The 25,016-nt window shown below is 43.5% G+C and overlaps 1 protein-coding gene across 3 annotated transcripts in view; it reads left to right on the plus strand.

Annotated features, from left to right (window-relative positions):
• The first annotated feature begins 14,169 nt into the window (after positions 1-14,169).
• FAM149A (family with sequence similarity 149 member A) overlaps positions 14,170-25,016 on the plus strand; it is a 41,477-nt gene continuing 30,630 nt past the window's right edge. Inside the window, exon 1 of one of the 3 annotated variants that reach the window (XM_019953569.2) lies at positions 14,170-15,348. In XM_019953569.2, coding sequence (XP_019809128.2) covers positions 14,648-15,348 — 701 coding nt within the window. In that variant the 5' untranslated portion in view covers positions 14,170-14,647. The remainder of the gene's footprint in view (positions 15,349-25,016) is intronic. The other 2 variants (XM_019953568.2, XM_019953567.2) reach the window with 2 other exon arrangements.

Here is a 25,016-nt window from a genome sequence, read left to right on the forward strand (position 1 = left end):
TGCTGAATTTAGGAAGCATGTGAGATGTCACATTTTGGAGATTTGATTTAAATATTCTATATTTCATATTAATATGTATATATACACACACAGAACTATTAAATAGGACAGGGTAGGTTCATGTAATCCTAAATAAAGTACACTCGCTGTACTGCTGGTTCTGAAGAACTCTACAGCAACATGAGTATATGGAGAATTCATTTTCACTCTTACATTTATATGCCACCCTTATGCTTGAGATGTTAGTTTTATTGTTTTTTGTAAAGATTTGTTTTCTAATGGTGAAAAGTGAAAGTGAAAGTCACTCAGTCATGTCCGACTCTTGCGACTCCATGGACTGTATAGTCCATGGAATTTTCCAGGCCAGAACACTGGAGTGGATAGCCTTTCCCTTCTCCAGGGGATCTTCCAACCCAGGGGTTGAACCCAGGTCTCCCAAATAGCAGGCAGATTCTTCACCAGCTGAGCCACAAGGGAAGCCCATCTGTGAAAGAACCCTGTTTTATTTTGGCATCATAAAATAAAAATCACAACTGCTTTTTTCTTGATGCACTTTGTATGTTATCAATACTCCCAACCTCATTGAAACATTTTGAGGTCTGGCTGCTGGAGCTGGACAAAGTTATATTCACAAACTTTTACAAAATGTAACAACTTCAAAACACTTTTAAATACTTCAATTTAGTGATTTTTCAGGCTACCAAAATTTTTTCTCTTTTAAATGACTCTAAAGTAAGTTCCCGGAGAAGGCAGTGGCACCCCACTCCAGTACTCTTGCCTGGAAAATCCCATGGATGGAGGAGCCTGGTGGGCTGCAGTCCATGGGGTCGCAAAGAGTCAGACACGACTGAGTGACTTCACTTTCACTTTCACTATTATGAATTTATCAATATATTATCAGTTTGTGAAAAGCAAAGCAGGAAGTAATATTGCGTTTTCTCTCTTCTTTGTTTATGAAGTCATTGATCACAGGGGCACAATTTAAATTGAGTTCAAATGTCATTTTTTAGAAGTTGCTTAATATTTATGAGGTTAGGCTGTACAAGGGATGACCAGTTTAACTGAATATAAATATAACTAATAAAAGGTATAAGCCTTGACTTGTGTTTGACCTACACAGGAAGCAGCAGCCGGTTCTTCTGCAGATTGACCTTTCTAATTGTTCTCGGGGGAGTCCATCCCCCTTGGGTTTAAGACAAAGGGAGTACAGAAAAGAATGTTTGTCTGACCTAATTTCCACAGTTGAACTGACTTGTCTGAATGTGCTCAGGATGTCATCATGTAAGCCATTCACCCCAACTCCTTCCCATTTTCACTTTCAGAACAGAATCCAGCTGAATCAACAACATGGAGTTTGAAATAAACCTAGGTATTGAGATTTAAAAATGACACCTTTTAGGTTGCAGTAAGAAGTAGGCGCAATCCATTTGTGAGAACGAGAGGTTTTCAACACCATTTACTTAACAATGTTTACTTTTTAAAATACTACCTTGGATTATTTGTAAAAGGGTCTCAGTAGTAACTGATGGCCATCCTGAGAAAATGTAAAGATGTTTCAAATGAAGAGCTCAAAATAAGTTTCTTGCCAACCCTAGAGACAGTGGGCATCAGAGATATTTTGGGGGTGGTGAAAATGTCCTGAAATTGGATTGAGGTTAATGATTGCACAACACTGTAAATTTACTAAAAATCACTGAATCATACACTTAAAACAGGTAAATTTTGGGTATGAAAATTAAACATTAATATAGCTATTTAAAAATCATATTCACTGAAGAGCTAGCTACACATGCCTGTAATTAGTCACTAAGTCATGTCCGACTCTTTGGGACCCCATGGAGTGTAGGCTTCTCTGTCCATGGGATTCTCCAGGCAAGAATGCTGGAGTGGATTGACATTTCCTTCTCCAATATGTGCCTAACCCCATGCTAAGCACTGTGGGGTACAGTTGGGTCTGAGATGCACTGTAGGAAATGGGGCAATAGGAGTTGAGGTGGGAAGGGATGCTCAGAGATGGACCTGGCCAAGGAAGGATTTTGGCGAGTGACAAGGAAGATGGCAGAATGAATTGTAAGATGGAAGGGAAGGAGGGAGACATGGCTTGGTGCTGGAAGATAGTCAGGGTATGCAGAGGATGGAAGCATATTGCCGAGGGCATAGCAGAAGAGCTTAGATTTAAGGGGTTAGGTATTTTGTGTTTGTTTTGGTTTTGCTTGTCTCTTATATTTATTTTTATGTAGCTGTGCCTGGTCTAAGTTGCAGCACGCAGGGTCTTTTGTTGTGGCATTCGGGCATCTGGTTCCCTGAGCAGGGATGGAACCTGGGTCCCCTGCATAGGGTACTCAGTGTCTTAGCCACTGAACCACCAGGGAAGTGCTTACGGTATTTTGAAGTTGTAACTTGGTGGATTTCTATAGACAAATGAGAAATTATCATAAAATTCCCTCTTGGGGCCTGTGACTTCGATTTACATGACACCTCGTTGAACAGAGGAGAATAACTTATAACTTCACAGTCCACACAAGCCAGACTTACTCTCACATAACACAAGGGGATTTGAAGCGTTTATTTTTTCCGATAAATATATAAATCTGTATTAAACTAGCAAAGCATGATAATCAATTGATCACTAGGCACTAAGTACACCAGGTGATACATCAGCCATTCTTAGCTCTTGCAACCAAGTTTCAATCCAAATTATTGTTCAGGGGAATAACTGGTTCTGTGACTTTCCCCCACCAGCTTAACAAACAGTCAAGAGGGAGGGATCATGGCACTTTTCAGTGATGGAAAAACGTTTCCAGTTCTGTGTGAGAATTCCTGGGAAACCTGTTCTGAATTCTTAGCTCACTTTTATCTTAAGTCAGTTCCCCAGAAAACAGACTCCTGGATGGAGATTAACTGAAGCAGGTGTCGAGTTAAAAAATATTCACAACCTATAAGTTGAGTCGTGTTTTATTCGGCGGGAATTTTTAGAACTTCAAGCCTGGGAAGCAGCACCTCGAGTAACCCTGAGAGAACTGCTCTGAGGAGGTGAAGGGAGGAGCCGGGTTTCAGAGAAGTTTTACAACAAAGACAGGGTAGTCTGAACGTCAAAAGATACTTGTTAATTAAAGAAAATCAGATATCTCAAGTTAAGAAATGTAGGGCTTTTCCGTCTATGGGCTTCCCAGGTGGCTCAGCAGTAAAGAATCTCCCTGCCAATCAGGAGACCAGGGTTCAATCCCTGGGTTGGGAAGGTCCCCTGGGGAAGGAAATGGCAATCCACAATAGTTATCTTGCTGGGAAATCTCGTGGACAGAGGAGCTTGGAGGGCGACAGTCCGTGTGGTTGCAGAGTCAGACACGACAGAACGATTGAACAGTATGCATGGGAAGATGCAAGAGTCTGGGATCACTGAAATCATTCCTTTGATGTGCACCTCAGCTATCTGGGGCCAGTATCTCCTCTGAAGAGACCTAACCCTTGAAACTTACAAGCTTCCTAAACATGCCTCCTCTGTAGGATGAGTTATAGAACTTTGTCTTAGATCAAGTACTCTTGGACAGAACGGGCTCAGGCTCCTAAACACCAGGAATGCCTGGGAGGAGTCACAGGAAGGGCAACCTTAGGACCCACTGTTACTGATGCAGGCATCTGTACAAACCCAAAGCCCTGGTCAAAAAAAGGGCTTTGTCTTGGCTGTGGCCTCAGAGAGGACTCTCAGATCAGAGACTCTTCTCCACTCATTTGCTGAAGATAACCCTTCGGTGCAGGGGGATTTAAAGAGCTGTTCTGCTTTGGTGTGAAGCAGCCTTGACTGGGATAAACACTGGGTCAAATGAGATCGTCCTTCCTCAGAGAGAGCCAGTTACCTAAGCAGTGGTAAGAAACAGAGGATCCCTCTAGACTTCCTGATAACAGTGATTCTGCAGCCTCTCCTGATGTAACTTATCTCTGGCGGCTCACAACATTCCCTGGCCTTAAAGGGCATGTGCTCCCAAGATCAACCCTCGCCCAGAAGAGAGAGGAACACCCCTGCCTACCACCAGATCCACACTCCCTAGGGGACACCAGGCGAGTTCTGGACAGGATAGCAGAGTCTACAGAGGGAAGGTAGTATTTCAGGGATGGTCCAGGACTGAGGTTAGGAAACAGAAGTTCTGGTTAATCTCTCGAATAGGTTCTTTTTATCATTCATTTTTGTTTATTTATGTATTTGGGGCTGGGTCATCATTGCTTCCACTAGTTGTGGCGAGCAGGGGCTACTCTCTAGTTCCAGCGTGCAGGTTTCTCTTTGCAGTGGCTTCCCACAGGCTCTAGTAGTTGGGGTCCACAGGTTATTTGCCCACGGCATGCGGGATCTTCCTGGACCAGGGATTGAACCTGTGTCCCCTGCACTGGCTGGCAGATTCTCAATCACTAGCCCACCTGGGAAGTCCCTTTTTTTTTTTTTGCTATTGAATTGTAGTTCCTTATATATTTGAGAAATTAATTTCCAAAAGTTTCTAAAACCAGTTTTAATGTGTGGTGGTGTGGGTGAGTTCTCCCACAATCAAGCAGTCCTCTGACACAAGCTGGGTGTCCTGTAACTCAACTCAATTCTGACACTATCTACCTGGAGAGAGCGTCAGACCCCAAAGGTTGAGGGCTCAGTCCTACAAGACTGCCCCCCCCCCCAACTTCAGACAAAATCACACCAAAGTCATCACCTGATTGGATATGAGTTCCCAATACCAACTCCTTGGGTTCCATTAATTTGCTAGAGTGGCTTGCAGAACTCAGAGAAATATTTTACTTACTAGATTACCTGTTTATTATAAAAGGATATAACTCAGGAACAGGCAGATGGAAAAGATGCTCAGGGCAAGGTATGGGGAAAGGGTGTGGAGTTTCCATGCCCTCCTGGAGTTCAGCCATTCTCCCTGAATCTACAGGTGTTTGCCAACCCAGAAGCCGTCTAACCCTCGTACTTTGGGGGTTTTATGGAGGTTTCATTACATGGGCAAGATTGATTAAATCGTTGGCCACTGGTGACTGAATTCAGTGTCAGTCCCCTCCTACCCAGAATGTGGAGGTGCGACTGAAATTTCCAAACCTCTAATCACATGCTCAGTTCTGCTGGCACCCAGCCCCCATCCTTAGGTTCTTTCCACATCATCTCATTAAGTTAAAGCCAGTTGTGGTGAAAAGTGAAGACACCAAGCTTCACTTTTATGGCTCTGAGTGTTTCAGGAACTGAGATCAAGAAACCAAATATTACAACAAAAGCTGCTCCCATTGCTCTTCTCACTGAAAGAATTTCGAGGGCTTTAGCTCTGTGCCAGAAATGAACAAAGGCCAACACATATGATAAATCACAATATCACAACCCGTTATCAGATATACGGCTTACAAATGTTTTCTCCCATTCTGTAGGTTGCTCTTTACTCTTTCCATTGTATTCATTGCCGTGCAGAAGCTGTTTCGTTTGGTGTAGTCCCACTCGTCCATTTTTTGCTTTTGTTGCTTGTGCTTTGCGGGTCCTATCTGTGAAATCATTGCCAATACCAAGGTCTTGAAGGGTTTCCCCTGTATTCTCGTCTAGTAGGTTTACAGTTTCAGGTCTTAAGTGTTTACATTTTCCATCCATTTGAATTGATTATTGCGTATGGTGTGAGATGAGGCCGACAGGTGTATGGGTAGATGCTCAGCATCAGGGAATTGCAGATCAAAGCCACAGTGTGGTGTCATCTCACATCTGTTGAAATGGATTTTATTGAAAAAACCAAAAGACAGCACGTGTTGGTGAGGTTGTGGAGAGACTGGAACCCTTGCACACTGGTGCAGTTGCTATGGAAAATAATATGGAGATTCCTCAAAAAACTGCAAGTATCAAATGATCCTGCAATCCCACTTGTGGGTATTTATCCTGTAAAACATTAATAAACAGAGACCAGAAGAGGGTGCTGTCATACCCTTGAGGATCGCTGAGCCAAACAGGAAGAAGAAAGACTCTCTTTTCTGGCAAGGACTCAGCCAATGAAAAGTCAGGGACTCTGTTTACTACAGCTCTCCTTAATTCGCTGGGGTTTTTTTCCTCCCTAGAAAGATGGTCTTCTTCTCTTGCTGTGTGGGAACTTGCACGTGGCTCACCCTGGTTATGGACCCCAATTGCAATTCTATGCTGATCCCAAATTAGCTCATTTTTGCTGAAGAAATATCTGGCATTTGTTTCAGGTCAGCAATCCAAAAGAGTTACTGTTCAGGATCTCAAAGAGATATTAGCAGATTCATTACATCACAACAGTCAAAGGTACAAAAGTACAAACAACCCAATTATATGTTATTATAGTCTATTATTATCTAATATATGCACACATCCATACTCAGTCACTTCAGTCCTGTCTGACTCTTCGCAACCCTATGGACTATAGCCTGTCGAGTCCCTCTGAACATGAGGTTCTCCAGGCAAGAATACTGGAATGGGTTGCCATGCCCTCCTCTAGGGGATCTTCCTGACCCAGGGATCGAACCCTCATCTCCTGTGTCTCCTGCATTGCAGGACAATTCTTTACCAGAGCAACCTGGGAAGCCCTAATCTAATGTGTGTGTGTGTGTGTGTGTGTGTGTGTGTGTGTGTGTGTAATTATTTTTTATAATATTTATAATCCCCTTAAAGGCAGATTTATTAATATACAGCTTGGACAGTAATTAACACACTATGACATTTTGTCCATGCTATATGAGAAATTATCTTTAAAAAAAAGGAGATATTGGAACTCCCCTGGTGGTCCAATGGTTAAGACTCCAAGCTTCCAATGCAGAGCCCTCAGATTCCATCCCTGGTTGGGGAACTACAATCCCACATGCCATGTAACATTGCCAAATTAAAAACGAAATCAATAAAATATTCAAAACTGTGCTTGAACTCACCTTTCTGTGACGCCCGTCTTAATCTTCCGCTTTTCCTTGTGTGCTCATTGGCCACAGGGCTTTAAGTAACCAGGGAAAGCTTATGGCCAGTTACCATAACAACAAAGAAATGACCACTGGAGGAGTCCAAAGAGAGAGGGTCCTTGACTGTATTCCTGGAAAATTGATGAGTCAGTTCCCCAAAAGTGCTGTCGTTTTTGAAAACTGTTTAAATTTATTATATGAATTATCTCTGTGCTTTTTAAAACCAGTTTTCCTCACAGTGGCCTTTTCTTGCTGTACTTTAAAAGTCAGAACTATAAGCATCGTGTCCTTTATAATCTACTGAACTTTAAACATTTAAAGTGTTATAAGTAAAAGGTAAGAATATTTTATGCCCGTCATGCTTTGTATACCACTCCAAAATGTGTGACACTGGCATAAGGGTCATTTTGAGCTGACAGCAATTGAGAAAAAGGACAACCAGGATGAGCAATCTGCATCCCTATCCCCACCACCACCATCTGCCTGAAAGCAGAACAGAAATCCCCATGTGAAGGCGAACCCCCACCACAAACCACCTCCCCCGCGAAAAAACCTCCAGAACCAGGAACCGGGAAGAGATAAGATGGCACCATGAAAAGGTCAACAGTAACAAACCTCACTAGCAGCCGATCTTCCATTACTCTCCCCAAGTTCTTACTGTCCCACACTTGGCTGCCCCTAGAAACGCGAAGTCCTTTTCCCTTGTCTTCTAAATCTCAAGTCACTCCAGCCTGCAGCGGCTTGAAGCACCATTTTGATTCTTGACCAGAGATGGAATGAGGTCTCAGAGTGAGAGCGCTGACCCGGGGGCCAGTGACAAGGCCCCTGGCCCGTCAGCTTTGTGGAAATGAATTCCCACAATGTAACGGAAAGCAGTGAAAAAAGTCAAGTGTTTATTAGTAGGAACAAGAGTCCCTGTGAGCAGGCACACGGGGCAGAGGCAGGGAGTCATGCCCTCGTGGTACTTTGAATCTCTTACATGGGGCGTTTCTTCTGGGTTTCCTCTGACCAGTCACCTTGCTTGGCCTTGTTCTGAGTCTGTTTGGTTTAGCTCAGGGTCCTCCCATCTGGGCGTGCATCTCTTAGCCAAGATGGATTCCAGGGAAGAGGCCCATGGGTAGGTTGGCATCAGCACACTCTTTTTGACCTCCACCGAGCCTTTCTGTACAAGTGTAGGCAGGAAGCTCCCCTTGACCTTGAGAATGAAGAATATGTCGTCTCTATCTCATCTGGGCAGGGCTCAGCCTCTCCTCTTATCCTCCTACTACCGTCTTCATCTTGGAGTGTCTGTCCACAGAGGACAAACTCTAGCTGAAAACCTCTGCTACGGGTGACTTTCCTCCTCTGGATCAGTATGTGCTTTGTAATCCCAGCCAGTGGTTCGATCTGTTCCGGTGTCAACTGCCATATGCTCTGCTTCAAGTGGAGAGCTAGGCTTTTGTGAATTCTTTGTACATAAGTATTTGTTATCAATATTTTATCAGACACTTTCAATTTCTCTTGCTGATGCATTATCTTAGCTGGTGTTACAGAAAAATAGTACAAATATTATTTCCTTACTGGGAAGCTTCTTAACTTTACTCTTGTTAATCTTTCTTTTCTCAGTCTTTTATTTAGGGCCCAGTCAATGAACCTAAGTTGTAGAGAGAAAAATAATTTTCTTCCTCTTCTACAGTTGCAAACTTTTTTTAGAGAACTGTTAACTAGTTCTTTAGTTTCCTCTCTATTCCTCTTCTGGAGCGTCTTGGTTTGTGAAATGTTTTTCATGAAGATTTAGGGATTTTTCCTCCCCCTCTCACCCCCCAGCAATTACCTTGGTTCTGAAAATGTTTTAAGATTTCAATTTATCAGTCTTTTGCAAGACTGACAAGTGTCATGGAACAGAAGTTCACATGCTCAATGCACAATGAGGCCAAAGAATCTGAAAGGGCAGAGTTTGGAGCAGAAAGAGGTTTACTGAATGGCCAAGCAAGGAGAATGAGTGGCTTGTGTTCAAAAAATCTCAAACCCCTCAATGGTTTTCAGCGAAATGTTTTTATAGGCTTTGGGTGAGGGCTACAGGATGTGTGACTTTCTTCTCTTTGGTTGATTGCAAGATAAAAGAGATGTTCCGGGACTCAGCTGGAAGTTACCATCCTCCACATGGGTGGAGACCTTAGTTCTTTCAGAAGAACTCAAAGGTATTGGTCTGTGTGTCCTTTGATGAGGACCCTGGACCCTGCTTTAATCGCTGCACCATTGTTTCTTGATTGTTCCTCCTTTGTTTCCAAATTCCTTCACTTCCTTGATTCAGTTCAGTTCAGTTCAGTCTGTCTGACTCTTTGGGACCCCATGGACTGCAGCACGCCTGGCCTCCCTGTCCACCACCAACTCCTGGAGCTAGCTCAAACTCACGTCCATTGAGTCAGTGATGCCATCCAACCATCTCATCCCCTGTCGTCCCCTTCTCCCACCTTCAATCTTTCCCAGCATCAGGGTCTTTTCAGATGAGTCAACTCTTTGCATCAGGTGGCCAAAGTATTGGAGTTTCAGCTTCAGCATCAGTCCTTCCAATGAATATTTGGGACTCATTTCCTTTAGGATGGACTGGTTGGATATCCTTGCTATCCAAGGGACTCTCAAGAGCCTTTTCCCAACACCACAGTTCAAAAGCATCAATTCTTCAGCGCTCAGCTTTCTTCACAGTCCAACTCTCACATCCATACATGACTACTGGAAAAAACATAGCCTTGACTAAACGGACTTTTGTTGGCAAAGTAATGTCTCTGCTTTTAAATATGCTATCTAGGTTGGTCATAGCTTTTCTTCCAAGGAGCAAGCGTCTTTTAATTTCATGGCTACAGTCACCATCTGCAGTGATTTTGGAGCCCAGAAAAATAAACTCTGTCACTGTTTCCACTGTCTCCCCATCTACTTCCTTGATTAGCAGGGGCTTGAATTTGCCTTTTGGAACTCTGGGAAGTTCTAGGAGGCTGAAGAAACCTTTCCCTACAAACACAGAAAGGATTTATACCCAGGAGGACTCCATAGGTTCTTTCTCCCTTTCATTAGTCTTGCACACAGTTATTATGTGCTAAAACTGAGGCTTTATAACAAATCAAACTCTCAGGCACAGGGCTGCTGTGTACCTCCCAGTTCACTTTAAGCACAAACTTGTACGTGCAGGCCCTTGAAGTGGACAGAGACCTGCTGGTGAGACCTAAAGCCCTTGAGCCCGGCAGCCCCACCGCATAGCACGGATTTCCTGTGCTCCGCTGGAGGGCGATGCAGCTGCAGGCGCTGCTGCCTGAGCCCTGGGCTTCATCTGTGCTGAGATAAAGAGGATCCTCTCAGTGTAACTTGGTATCACATGTGATGAAAAACCAACATCTACTGAGAGCTTATGCTGTGGGATCATATCACATTCCAAGCATGTGTCCATTAATGTAACTCTCCAAGTCCCATTATTTCAGATAGAAACCATTATCACCCTGGGATTACAGATAAGGAAACTAAGGAACAGAGAGCCATGGGTATTGGCCAGTAACAGAGACAGTGTGAACTAGGAAGTCTAGCCCCAAAGGCTTCCATACCGTACTGTCTCCACCCAGGTGCTAAGCTAAATGTTTGTCAAATCAACAAATGCCTTTCCTTGCCTGGAAGTTTAGTTGTTTCTTTTATAAAATCAGATTTGATAGTATTTTTCTTTATAGAATCTTGACCGTGGTGTCGTACTGAGACAATATAAATCCCTAAACAGATTAATTCCTCAGGTTGTTTTAACTTTCAGGTTTCCAAAACATAATATCTCTACATAGCAACATGGTCATCACTTCCTAATACTTTCTCAGTGATGTAGCCAAGCATCATTATTCACATTAGAAAACCAATTAATTAAACAACTTAAACAGGAGAAGTTTATCACATAAAACACAGCTTTGACATTTCAAATAAAGTCTCTCCAAAATCAACACTGTCAAAATTAGAAAGGATGATTTGCTGCATTTACCCTCACTTCTCTACTCTGCTGAGCCAGGCCATCATGGCACATCACCCGGGGCTCATGTTTTAAGAATGACATGCTACTGGTAATTAACAGAAAAGCCGGGTAGCCTCTAACGTCTGTCTGAAAGACTGTTGACAGATGAACAATGGGTATAAAAGACCTAGCGTCTTCTGTAGAATTGTTTATCATGTTTGCAATTATCCGTCGTTTTCAAAGGACCTTCAAACAAAAGGATCAATCATTTATCTATTGTGCCTTCTTCATGAAGCGGGCTGACCAGAAGGTTCTTACATCCACTGTTTAAACCACCATGGTATTTTTTTTTCTGTCCTTTTTATATATTCTGTCATCCTCCCTGTCGATTTTTTTTAGACAATTATGATAATTATCTTAATTTGTAGCTAGCTTTTTAGAGCCAATACACCCACTGAGGAGAATAAAATGGCAACCCACTCCAGTATTCTTGCCTGGAGAATCCCGCGGACAGAGGAGCCTGGAGGGCTGCTATCCATAGAGTCGTACAGAGTCGGACACGACTGAAGAGACTTAGCATGCCTGCATGCAATGGAGAAGGAAATGGCAACCCTCACCAGTATTCTTGCCTGGAGAAAGAATCCCAGGGACAGAGGAGCCTGGTGGGCTGCTGTCTCTGGGGTCGCAGAGTCAGACCCGACTGCAGCGACTTAGCACAGCAGCAGCACACCCACTGAAGACTTTCATAGAGGTACCAGAAAGATCCTATGATCATGAAGCATCCCAAATATTAATTACTACCCCAATAGTGTATTTGTTCCCTAGGGCTGTTATCAGAGAAGGCAATGGCACCCCACTCCAGTACTCTTGCCTGGAAAATCCCATGGACTGAGGAGCCTGGTAGGCTACAGTCCATGGGGTCGCGAAGAGTCAGACACAACGGAATGACTTCGATTTCACTTTTCACTTTCATGTGTTGGAGAAGGAAATGGCAACCCACTCCAGTGTTCTTGCCTGGAGAATCCCAGGGATGGGGGAGCCTGGTGGGCTGCCCTCTGTGGGGTCGCTGAGGGTCGGACACAACTAAGCGACTTCACTTTCACTTTTCACTTTCGTGCATTGGAGAAGGAAATGGCAACCCACTCCAGTGTTCTTACCTGAAGAATCCCAGGGACAGAGAAGCCTAGCGGGCTGCCGTCTGTGGGGTCGCACAGAGTCGGACACGACTGAAGCGACTTAGCAGCAGCAGCAACAGGGCTGTTATAACAAAGTGTCACAAACTGGGTGATTTTTTTTTTAATTTTTAATATTTATTTATGTATTTTGGCTGTGTCAGGTCTTAGTTGCAGTGTGTGGGATCTTTTCATTGCAATGCATGGATTCTCTAGTTGTGGTGCATGGGCTCAGTAGTTGCATGGGCTCCAGAGCACGTGGGCTTCAGTAGTTGTGGCACATGGGCTTAGTTGCTCTACGGCATGCAGTATCCTAACTCCCCAACCAAGGACTGAACCCACGTACCCTGGTGGCTCAGCTGGTAAAGAATTCGCCTGCAATGTGGGAGACCTGGGTTCAATCCCTGGGTTAGAAAGATCCCCTGGAGAAGGGAATGGCTCCCCACCCCAGTATTCTGGCCTGGAGAATTCCATGGATTGCATAGCCCATGAGGTTGCAAAGAGCAGGACACAACTGAGCGACTTTCACTTTCACCCTTCATTGCAAGGTGGACCACCAGGGAAGTCCTGCAAACTGGGTGATTTAAAACAATAGAAATGTTTCCTACCACAGTTCCGGAAACTAGAAGTCTGATAACAGATGCCAGTGGAGCCAAGCCCCCTCTGAAACCTGTAGGGAAGGATCTTCCTTGCCTCTTCCTAACTTCCGGGCGCTGGCCTTCAAAGCTTGACGCCCCTGGGCTTACAGCTGCCTCACACCAGCCTCTGCCTCTGTTATTACATGATGTTCTCCTTATGTGTTTGTGTTCAGAGATCTCTCTTCTTAAGGGTATTGGATTAGAGCCCATGCTAATGACCTTGTTTTATGTTGATTTTATCGTAAAGATCCTATTAATATCTCCAGATAAGGTTACATACACACACAGAGTTAGGACTACATCATATCTTTGGGGGGAACACAGTTCAGCCCGTAACAGAGAGGGTACCTGCAAACACACCTCAGAGACAAACTACCTTCAAGGCTGGGACTTGAAAGAGTAGGAACTTTTCTGTTGGCCTTATTGACAGTATCTTTGTATTTAAAGTGGTCTTCCCAGGTGGCTCAGAGGTAAAGAACCTGCCTGCCAATGCAGGAGACGCAAATTCGATCCCTGGGCGGGAAAGATCCTTTGAAAAGAAAACAGCAACCCACTGCAGTATTATTGCCTGGGAAATCCTATGGACAGAGGAGCCTGGCGGGCTACATCCATGAGATCGCAAAAGAGGTGGACACGACTTCACAGCTATACAACAATAATAGCATGTATGTAAAAAAAAGGCGTGTGCAATAATGGAAGTGGTTAGTAATGAAAGCATAGAAATAACTGAAGACAGGTGGATGAATTCCCTGCTGTTCATAGAGAAGGGTGATTTGCTCCCTTATATTACTGCCCTCTGTATATGAAATATATATCATATATATGACTCACTCCCCTTGCTTTGATTCTGTGCTCAACTTAATTTGACCTCAACAGGAATTCCTCTCTTAGAGAAAGAGCAGACAACACTGCAGCTGTTATTACTTAACACATCTGAGTTGGATTTACACATCAGTATTTTATGAGTTAAGTTACTGGGGCTCCATCCTAAGAGGTTGCTCAGCTATGAAGGTCTTGGGCCTGTAAAATCAGAAACCCAGAGAGGTGGCCGCAGACAAGTGCAGCTCCCAAGGAACTGGGTGAGTTCAATCAAGCTTCACTCAGCAATGACCCTTTGTGCTGACTCTCCCTTCAAGTTACATTACTTGTGTTCAGAATCAATACGATGATTAAGGGCTTAAACCCTGAAAGCTCATACTCTAGAAATGATCTGAATACAGCTTCTTATTAACCTTCCCTCCTATCAGAGACTGGCCATGTTTCATTTTGGCCTTCGGCTAAGTCCCAGATCTTTTGGAATCAGGGTTATGGTTCCCAGGTTTGTGTTCAAACTTCGTATCATTTTGCCCAGACTTCTGCAAATCTGGTGAAGTTCTAAGGGTGATAAATTGGAGAGTGTTCCTTTAAGGCGAGGTTCAAGGAGGAGACCCAGGTGTCTATTGTAGACGCAGCCGGAGGCTGCAGTCTGGGGCCCAATTAGCAGTGAGCTAATCCGGGTTTTTGTTTAGCTTAGCAACCGCCTGCGCCGTCCCGGGGGCCCGTCGGGGTCTCTTCGGGGGCCGGAGGCCCGGGTCTGAGTCCTCCGCCCGCGGTGGCACCGGCGGCTGCAGGAGTCGCCCCCCGTGGGCACCGGGACCCCTGCCCTTGGGGTCTCGCAGCAGCGCTAAGGCAAAGAAGGATCTGCTCACCGCAGAGGGCGGCCAACCCGGCGTCGGGGAAGGTCCGGCCGAGGAGTAGCGGGGCCGAGCGCCCGCAGGATTTCCTCCACTAGGAGAGAGCATCAGAGGCCCCCCGGGGGTGCGCGACTAGAGGGGACTCCACGGGCCCCGCCGCGCCCCGCCCCGGCCCAGGGCCGCCTCATCCCGAGCCCTGCGGGCGGCGGTGGATGGAGCCCTGCAGCCCGGCTCCGCGTGGACTTGAGGTTCGGGCCACAGCCAGGACGGCGTTTCTAGGGCCAGGACATGAAGGTCGCGGTGTTGGACCTTGGGTCTCTCTTTGCCAAAATCTTCAAGACCTCGACGGCGCCCCCTGCGGCCTCCTCGCCGGTGTCCTCCTCCAGCCCCTCCCGAGGCGCTGCTGCCGCGGGGGCCGCGGGTTCCCGCCCGGGCACCTCGCTCAGCGCGGCCCGGACTTTGACCGTCCTCCCGGCCCTGGCCCCCGACTCCCCGTCTAGCTCTCGGGGGCCCTCGGTCCTGCTGCAGCCGACGCCCGCCGCGCTCCATCCCCTGCTCGCCGCCCCCCACGTCCGAGTCTCCGTCGCCGGCCGCCCGGCAGAGGCTGTGGAGACTCCCGCTTCGCTGCCCAGTAGCCCTGGAGCAGCCAAAGTCCGGTCCTCGCCCCTGCCCTTGGCTCTGCCGCCCGCCCCCTCCAGCGGCGGCCGCAGCTCGGCGGGCTCCCCCGCCCACCTGGTGGTCGTGGCGCGGCAGCCCCCGGGCCCGGGCGCGGTCTGGGCGGCGTATCCGTCCATCGGGGGCTCGGTGGGCAGCAGCATCAGCAGCAGTGTGACCGCGAGCCCGCGGAACCCTCGCCCCCCCTGCCCTGGGGAGAAAGAACCCAGCGCTCGGGTGCCCCCCGGGCCTGGCCCCAAGACCCTGTTCTTCACTTTGCCGGACATCGGTGAGGAGTGGGCCTCGGACAGCGACTCGGAGGACGGCCGGCTAGGGTGAGTAGCCCCGCTGGGGCCAGGCAGGTCCTTCTGGGGACCCCACCCCTCCACCTGCCACAGCCACCTTGCCGGGCGCCAGGTTACAGAACGGTGCCATTTGCCATTACTTCCACTAACTCCCCTGGATCACCCTCCTTGCACTTTTCTTGGGTCCTGATTCCTTGGCTTTCTGTTCTTTTAAAATACAGGCTGTGACAGGCTTGCGCTTAGCTTTCTGGGAAATAATCCTCTGGTGTTTACCATCAGTGAAGGAGAGACGATGAAACAGGGCTTGCGTGAAAGAGGGGCAACATTTTGTTTCTTTTCTCGCTGAAGCCTTCCCTTTTAGATCATTTGAGAGTCTGGTTTCCTTAAGGATTTAGAAAGGAGCCTTTGAGTCCTTCTCTCTGATGCAGGATTAACAGATGTGCAGGTAACCCAATTACTACACTCGCAGCTCTCATTTTAAGAAATGGTGAGACTCATGCCTCCCCCCTTTTTCAAGGATCAGCCTCAATTCTCATCCCTTTAAGTGGGATCTTTTTTTTTTTTTTTTCTGGTATGAGACATGGAGTTAATTTACGTATGCATAACATCATCTGACACAAATGGATTTGTTGTATCTCGTATCCTAGAGCTCCTGCGTTCTTGCCATGGGGCCTTGAGATACTCCACAAACAGTGACTGACTTCATGGGGACCATCTCAATGGGAATTGGGAGACACTTCCCTCAACACACAAACTCACACACATTCCTCTTGGAAAATGTGGATGTCAGAAGTCAGGCAAATTTTATTTTATTAATGAGCACAGGATATAGCTATTCTTAAGTGGGTATAAAGATGTTCAGCCTTCTGAATTTCACAAAAGGATACAGTCAAGGGCAAATGTAGTGAAATGGTCAAGCACAAATCAGGAAGTCCCATTCCTGGATGCAGATTTCTTCATTGTAGTCTAGTGAAGGAAGAACGGTTAGGCCTGCTAGCAGAAAAGCTCTCCTCTGCCCACAAAAATGGACTGGAAAACTTTGGCATTAAGACTGATTCTAAGTCATTCAAAATTCAAATAACTATTTTCACAAAGCCATGTGACACTCATCTCAGTGTTAAAATAAGCAGTTAAGTAGTAAGTTGTTTCTTTTCACTTAAATTATTGTATTATGAAATAGATGAATTAACTGATTTTTCCCCCTAAAGGAAAATCAGTTGCATTTGGATGAGTGGCTAGAATCCCTGGAGGAGGGCATGGCAACCCACTCCAATAGTCTTGCCTGGAGAATCCTCACAAAATCCTCACAAAAGAAGAGCCTGCCAGGCTATAGTCCATAGGGTCTCAAAGATTTGGACAGAAGCGACTGAGCATGCATGCCTGCAAGTGGCTAAAATATGTATGCCTAAGGACTTAGACCTTTGTTATTGGCTACTGGTCCTTCACATTTATGCAATTAATGTTTTATGAGCAAACAGATATACACACTGATCTTGAACTCTAATCTTAGTCCTTTTTCCAGCAGGCACTGAAACATTCAGTAGGGCCCGTGAAAGCACTAGTGTGGTTTTCTTTCTTGAACATTTTAGTCTATGTTGCTGCTGCTGTTGCTGGTAAGTCGCTTCAATCGTGTCCGACTCTGTGCGACCCCATAGACGGCAGTCCACCAGGCTCCCCCATTCCTGGGATTCTCCAGGCAAGAACACTGGAGTGGCTTGCCATAGTGTATGTTAGCATTGTCCAAAAATGCTCAATGGATACTTTTTTGAATAACACTGTATTTGGCCCTGTTTACAGTATGCTAATCTGCATTGGCAGAGATATCCAATTGTCCTGAAAGGGCAGACACTGAATTTTATAAAATTGCTTTGAGGAATAATAGGCACAGATACGTGTGTTCAAGGATCTTCTTATTTATGCTTGTTTGTTCTCTCTGTGGAACACCCTACAGCACTTTTGAGTACATTAGTTATTTTTTTTTTCTTTTGCATATACAAATAGTCATATTCCCTTCCTTTCATACCTCATTTCTTTTTTTAATCATGAAATGTACAAAGGGACAAGGGGGAAGAAAAAAAGAAATCTTTCTTTCGTTCTTACAGACCTTTTGCATCTTAAAATGTATTTTTTCCCTCCTGGACATCTGGGTTGACTATGACACTGAATAAGAAAGAATCCTTCAACAATGGATTTAAATTGCACAACAATTTTCACCTTATCTATTTGTTTTCAGATAGCTGCTGTTAATCATTAGCCCGCTTAACTAATAATAAAACCGTATATTTGGTTTTCTCAAGCCAGATATGTGAAGAGTGAAAGGTAGTTAAAGTAGGAATAAGAGAGGGAAGAGGGGGAAAAGCACAGCTAAAGAGAATGTAGATACATGTCAAACAAAGGTAAGAAAATCTTGAGAAACAGTTAATCTAATTTTAAGACCACCACTCATTTTAAAAAAAAGTCCTCATTCACAATTTATATTTTTTGGAAGATCTATGCATCTTACCTTTGACCTGATTCTGTTCTTGGCCTTTACTAAAATTAAAAATACTGAAATTTCAGTGGGGATATATGCAAACTTTCAGTTCAGAGCCTTTTTCTTTTTCATTAAGGTGCTGTGTAATAGCATGAGTTTTGATCTCTGATTCATAGATTAAATGAATGGCTAGCCCACAGAAGAGGGGTTCGCTCTTTCCAGTGACACGTTTAAACCAGAGGCAGAGATACTGAGTTGCCTCCTTTACCCCATTCTCCCACACCCCCGGATGTGTGAGCTAGCACTTGTCAACTTCACCTTCATTTCCCTGTGTCTTTGATATACACATTGTCCCTCCTTCACACTGTTTTCCCGTCTCCCCATCCCTCATCATACCTCCTTTTGCATTTCTGGTTTGATCTATACAGTGTATAGATATACATTGTATATCAGATATACATTGTATATCACCTTGTAAATGGACTTATTCTTTCTTTGCGAATAGAAGAACTTCTATCAGTAGATAAGATAGGCAGATAGGCACTGTTGTTTGTGAAGATTGGTAGATTTAAACTTCATGTTGTTGGAAAGTATTTCTATCTTTTTTAAGTTATTGCTGATAGTATATAGTCATTGCTTTTGTGAGTGGTTGAGTTCCCTTGTTAACGTCTTGTAAGTATGGAAATATCACAATAGCTGCATGCAGGACTTGTGAACTTGACTGCCAATGAAAAAGAATGCAGGGACTTGTTGAGTCCAGAGCTGGGGTGACTCTTCAGGATTCAGACAAGAATCGAATGAGTTGAATTCCAATCTCAAACCATTTGCTTGCTGTGTAATTCTGGGCAAGCTCTTCAGTTTCCACCTTGATAAAATGGAGATAATAATGACGCTTTTCTCATACAGATGTTCCAAAAATTCATTGAAATAATATTTTAAGTGCCTAACATAGAGAAATGTGTATAACCCTGGTGGCTCAGATGGTAAAGAATCCACCTGCAATGTGGGAGACCTGGGTTCGATCCCTGGGTTGGGAAGATCCCCTGGATGGCATGGCAACCCACTCCAGTATTCTTTCCTGGAGAATCCCATGGACAGAGGAGCCTGGTGGGCTACATCCTATTAAAGCTGAAAAAAATAAGACATGGGTAGTACACCTATATTCTCAGTGTCAAATAACACTTGAGGCAATGGGATAGTCATATCTAATCTCTTCCACTAGGAAGGAAAAAGGGAAATATTAGTAAGAGTATTGAAAATGGAATCTTTTAGTGCAGTTATTAGGCAGAACAAATAAGAGTACACTCTAATCTTTCATCATTTTCCCTGTGAAACTTACAGAAGATAAAGGCTACTTTAATTAGTATTACTACTGTTTGCTGTACAGTATCTAGAAGAAAATGTATTTGCCACCCAGAGATCAAACTTTTAATTTTTAGAGACACTGCGGAGTAACCAGTAGCCTCACAAATCAAATCCTTCATGGCCAATACTTCATATATCCCTTGCCATTCCTACTCAGTGATGTGTTCTTTATATGTACATATCTTTTTTAAACTGTAAACTCTTTGTCCTGTGACATTTAAGACAGCACACATCCACAAAAGGCATTTAATAAATATTTATTAAATGAAGAAATGAAAATATTTCCATTACAATATCCACTTGTGTATGTTCCTAATCTTGTAAAAATCCAGAGGAAATTTAAATGTACGTATGTCCTTTTTTAATATGTATTTATTTATGGCTGTGCTGGGTCTTTGTTGCTGCTCAGGCTTTTCTCTAGTTGCGGGGAGCACGGGCTCCTCATCGCAGTGGCTTCTCTTGTTGCGGAGCAGGGGGCTCTAGGCACACAGGCTTCAGTGGTTGCGGCATTTAGGCTCAGTAGTTGTGGCCCACGGGCTTTGTTGCCCTGTGGTATGTGAGATTTTCCCAAACCAGAGATTGAACCAGTGTCCCCTGTATTGCAAAGCGGATTCTTAACCACTAGAGAGCCAAGGAAGCCCTCTTAAAAAATATATATATATTTTTGAGTGCACCGGGTCTTAACTGTGGCACGTAGGAGCAGCTTCTTTGTTGTGCCTTGAAGGATCTGGTTCCCTGACCAGGGATGGAACGCAGGCCCTCTGTGTTGGGAGCTTGGAGTCTGAGCCACTGGGCCACCAGGGAAGTCCCTAAATGTCCTTCTTTAAGAATAATTATCTTGGGCCTCTCTGTTCCATTGTCTTGGAGTTTTCCCAGAGTTGGTAATGCTTTCTGCAGGGACTTTGCATTCCCACAGGGATGAATGGTGTGCTCAGCAGACAATTGTCATTTGACTATTACTTTCTATTACAGTCAGATGACCATAAATTTCATTAAAAAATAGTAATGAACCTGACTTGGGCATTCATGCCTCGCATTTGCTTAAATCCAAGAAAAGAATTTTGTTCTTAACGTCTTATACAGTAGGTTTTTAAGCTTTAAATTATCTTCTTTATTACTTTGAAGGCTCAAAAAACTGAACTTGAGCTATTATGTTCTTCTGCTGTGTATTTAAAAGACACATATTGAACCTTTTCTAATGTAATAGCTAATGTAATGTAATAGCTAATGTGTGTAACACTTGGTATGCTAGCAGTTACCGGTTACCACTCCATGATAAGTACAGAAAGTAAGAACAAATTCCTGGTGGTCCAGGACTCTGTGCTTCCAGTGAAGGGGGCGTTAGTTTGATTCTTGGTCAGGGAACTAAGATCCTGAATGCCATGGGGTATGACAAAAAAAATAAATAAATAAAAAATTTTAAAAGGACATCAAACTCCTTACCAAATTATATTATATAAAAAATAATAGCTTTTGAAAAAAAAGAAAGATTGAGAGAATAAATGTTTAGAAAAGTTTTTAGCAATTGACAGAGTAACATTATGTCTATTGACTGATAAAACTTTTGGACTTTGTGTTTTGTGCATCTTTTTTTCCATTTTGCTTTCTAATAATTTATTTTTATTATACTTAAAAGTTACAACATCCACAATGAATAGGAAAGAAAAATTTAATAGTCAGACTACACATTAGTCCTTGGGGTTGCAAAGAGGTTGCAGAGAGTCAGACACAACTTAGTAAATAAGCCTGTAGCACATGTTAGCTTGAGAAGCACTGAAGCAGACTTTACTTAAACACTTGTAAACCACAATGAACAGCAAATTTCAGGACATCAAGAGAGAAAAAAACAGCCGGATGACCACACTAGCATTTTACTCTTCCTAAAATACAGGGCTAAGCAAGGTTTGAACAGTATCCTCTGATTAAAGAAGACATTCTTTAAATGATTGTTCAAATAATCTAGAGTCAAGAATATGCTCTTGTCACAAAGTTTTTGGGAGCCCTGGCTGTGGGGATATAACCTGTGGCCAGAAGGAGGAGGTTTCTCATAGTTAATGCTTTTTTTTTAAGTTTTACACCAATGCTGTATCCCATCAGAGCTCGTTCACAGCCCTTGATGGCTGTTGTTTCTCTCATAAGGCATAACTTGCAAGTACAGATAATGTGTTTTTTTGTTTCTAAAGGAACTTTTAAGATGAAATTTACAGACATGACATGCTTTCTTCTCTTATTGCCAATTTGTAGTCTCTTTGGAAGAATCCCTGATTTACCAGTAATAAATGATCAGATGTATTAATCCCTTCTGAATTGCACAGGAGGGAATCATGTCCCATAGGAGGGAATCCTATGACCCATTAAGTTTTTTTAAGTTTAATTTTAAGTTTAATTTACATTTGAAACTCACTTTCTTCCCCTGGTGGAAATGAAAGCCCAGTTATCTGGGATTGCTCTCATCTTTATCTTAGACTTGAGCCTCATTCTGGGGGCTTTGATAAGACCAGGGCATTCATCAGTGGGGAAGGAGCCCACTTGTTCTTTAATAACCTCTGTCGCTGCTGAATCTACTGAGATATCCGTAATCTTGTCCTTCGTAATAACCCAGGTCCCATGCCTTTATCCACAAAGGCCCTTGCAGTTAGGGATCTCCCCGGTTAATTCTGTGGTACCTCTGGGAGGCCCTGGGGGCAGCCCACTGCTCTCTTACCAACGTTCTCCGTCACAGGACTTCCAGGAAGATGCCAACCCACAGCACACAGCCTTCCTCTGGGGTTCTACCAGCCCACCTAGGCTGTGGACAAGGATCAGCGCCCTCTGATCAATTACCTCCTCATCAGTCAGCCTCTGTTGCCCCTGAGGTCTGCATTTTGTGCTTCTGCGTCAATTTCCTGAAGGACTCCTCTAGAAACTCCCTGGAACTCCCTAGGCTGATTCAGGGCTCCACTGGCCCATGGGAATAAGAAAAGAAACACTTTTCCAATGATGGGCTGGATAGATTTCCGCCCTCATTAACTACTTGGCCAGGCACCTTCCTTATGGTATAGTGTTTCACTGCTTTAAAGCATTAGTTTTGTGACTGTTTCTCAAATATGTATTATCCTATGGAGTCAAGGTTCTTAGCATAATGACTAGTATTTCCTTGTCTGCTGCTGCTGCTGCTGCTAAGTCGCTTTAGTCGTGTCCGACTCTGCAACCCCATAGACGGCAGCCCACCAGGCTCCCCCGTCCCTGGGATTCTCCAGGCAAGAACACCAGGTACCAAATGCTGTATGCATATTCTATAGTCATTATCATGCATCCCCAGAACATACACACAAGGAAGGAATTTTATTTCCATTTACATATGAAGAAATTGAGGTTCAGAAAGGATTATAAATGGTCTCATTCAGATGGTTAATATGTGGAAATGAAAGATTCAAATTCACGCAGTCAGTTTTTATCCCCCACGCTTACATGTAGCCAAGTTTTTTTTTTAAAGAATTAAGATGGTAATAAGGATTAAAATCTACTTCTAAGGAAATCGGTAGCGTTTCTTTCTGAAACAAACTGACTCTAGGAAATTGTACTCTTTCCAATAAAAATTAGTTTGAAAATAAAAATCATGTTAATAAGTAATCTAAAATTATCTTTCTCAAAATAATATTCCTAGTAATACTATAAGGAGACAAAAATTAAAGCGTACTTTTGTCCACTTTGAGGCACAGATAACAAATGATTTTTATTATAAAGCTAGAATTTCTTTAAAGCATTTCCTTTCTTTAAAGCAAAACTATTATCTCTCTTTTACTTTATTATGTATGTGTTTCGCATAAATTATTTTGTGTATATTTAATAGTAAATCAGATATTTGTACAAGTAAGGCAGATAATTAGCAAGCATTGTCTTACTGGGGAAAAATAACAGGAGAAGCAGTTAGATAGCCTTTGCTAAGGGGAAAATGTACACATTAGCATTTTCTTAATTAGCCATTTCACTTAAGGGTTTAGAAGAAGCCTTATATTAATTAAATATTGACAACTGTAAAGATATGGGAATGGAGGTGAAAGGGATAGTCTTGGTAAAACTCTATTTTTTAATTTCTAATTTAATTTAATTTTTGGCTGCACCATCCAGGCTTGCAGGGTCTTAGCTCCCCTACCAAGAATCAAACCCAGGCCCTCTACAGTTAGAGCACAGGGTCCTAACCACTGGACCACCTGGGAATTCCCTACTCTATTTTTTAAAATGTTAATTACTGATAAAATTAGTCCTAAATTTCTTGGTTCAGATTTCACACAACTGAGATCAAGATGAAGGACGATGATTTTAGGTGAGATGTGAATAAGAAGAAATTGTTCTGTTACTTACAAAACACACTCAGAGACTTCGAGAACAGGCTTATATTTGCAGGGGATTGGGGGGAGGAAGGATGGGGAAGGGATAGGTAGGGAGCTTGAGATGGACTTGTACATGCTGCTTTATTTAAAATGGGTAACCAGTAAGGACCTACAGTATAATACAGGGAACTCTTCTCAATGTTATGCAGAAACCTGGATAGGAGGGGAGTTTGGGGGAGAATGGACATGTGTATGTACGGCTGAGTCTCTTCGCTGTTCACCTGAAACTGTCAAACATTGTTAATCGGCTCTACCCCAGTATAAAAGGTTGACATTAATACATGTACTAGGCAGTTGACTAAAATAAAAGCAAAGCAAGAAAAGTTAAAAAATGTTTCTCCATACAAAATTTGTATAGTAATGTTATCTTCAATAGTAACTCAGCTCAGTGTTATAAAAAACAAAAACAACACAACCCTCTGTGGGACACCTTACTACATAATACCTTTTTTTTTTTTCCTTTTTATAATAAGGAAAATGTGCTTTTACCTTTATTTTAGCCAAGGATTGACCTGTGCTTAATAGAAATGTGTCTTAATGTTTCAGAGCTCGTGATTCTTGTGAATTCAAAGTCAATATGAAATTCAGTTTACGAATGGAGCACTTTTCTTTACCGTTTAATTATTTAATGTTGCTCTTTTGCTTAACATGGACACTTTGAGTTTAGCATCGTGTGTGTGTGTGTGTGTGTGTGTGTGTGTGTGTGAACTCCAAATACATATAAGCCATCTACCTGTCCCTTTGGAAACCTCTGTTTTTGCCTCAAACCGACTACAAAGCAGCAGGCAATCTTGTTTTCACCCTTAAGAACCAATGAATTGTTCTTGCATTAAAAAATTGCAGGAGGGACAGGGGACTTCCCTGGTAGTTCACTGATTCATCCTCCGAGCTGCCAGTGCAGGGAGTGAGGGTTCCATCCCTGGTCAGGGAACTAAGATTCCTCATGCCATGCAGTGTGGCCAAAATATTAGGGGAAAAAAAGAAGAATTAGGGATAAAATGTGTATTTTACTGAAGATTCCCTTGGGATATGAATGGGGATTTGTATCACACGTTGTACAATATTTCAGTGCAAAAATTTCCTTCATTCTACTTCCAACAGTGACAAACTAGGTTGTTTTAGGAAAACCACCACCTGAATGCATGTAGAAGAGCTGGAGAATAAATTTTAAAAAGCCACTGAAGTTTTGGTAAACTGGAAATAGACCAGCCTCATAGGAACTGAAACCCAGCTTTAAATCTTCTTAATTCCTGATTGGATTTAGATGATTTGAATTTGCTGGAGCTCCTAGCCCTGTCTGCTGTAAGAACCAAATTTAATCCCCTCTGTATTTAAGATTATAGCAACAACTGTATATTGTTCATCAAAGACACAGTTTATATATCAGATCAGATCAGTCGCTCAGTCATGTCCGACTCTTTGCGACCCCATGAATCGCAGCACGCCAGGCCTCCCTGTCCATCACCAACTCCCGGAGTTCACTCAGA

This window comes from Bos indicus, chromosome 27 (genome assembly GCF_029378745.1).
Source record: "Bos indicus isolate NIAB-ARS_2022 breed Sahiwal x Tharparkar chromosome 27, NIAB-ARS_B.indTharparkar_mat_pri_1.0, whole genome shotgun sequence".
NCBI lineage: Eukaryota > Metazoa > Chordata > Mammalia > Artiodactyla > Bovidae > Bos > Bos indicus.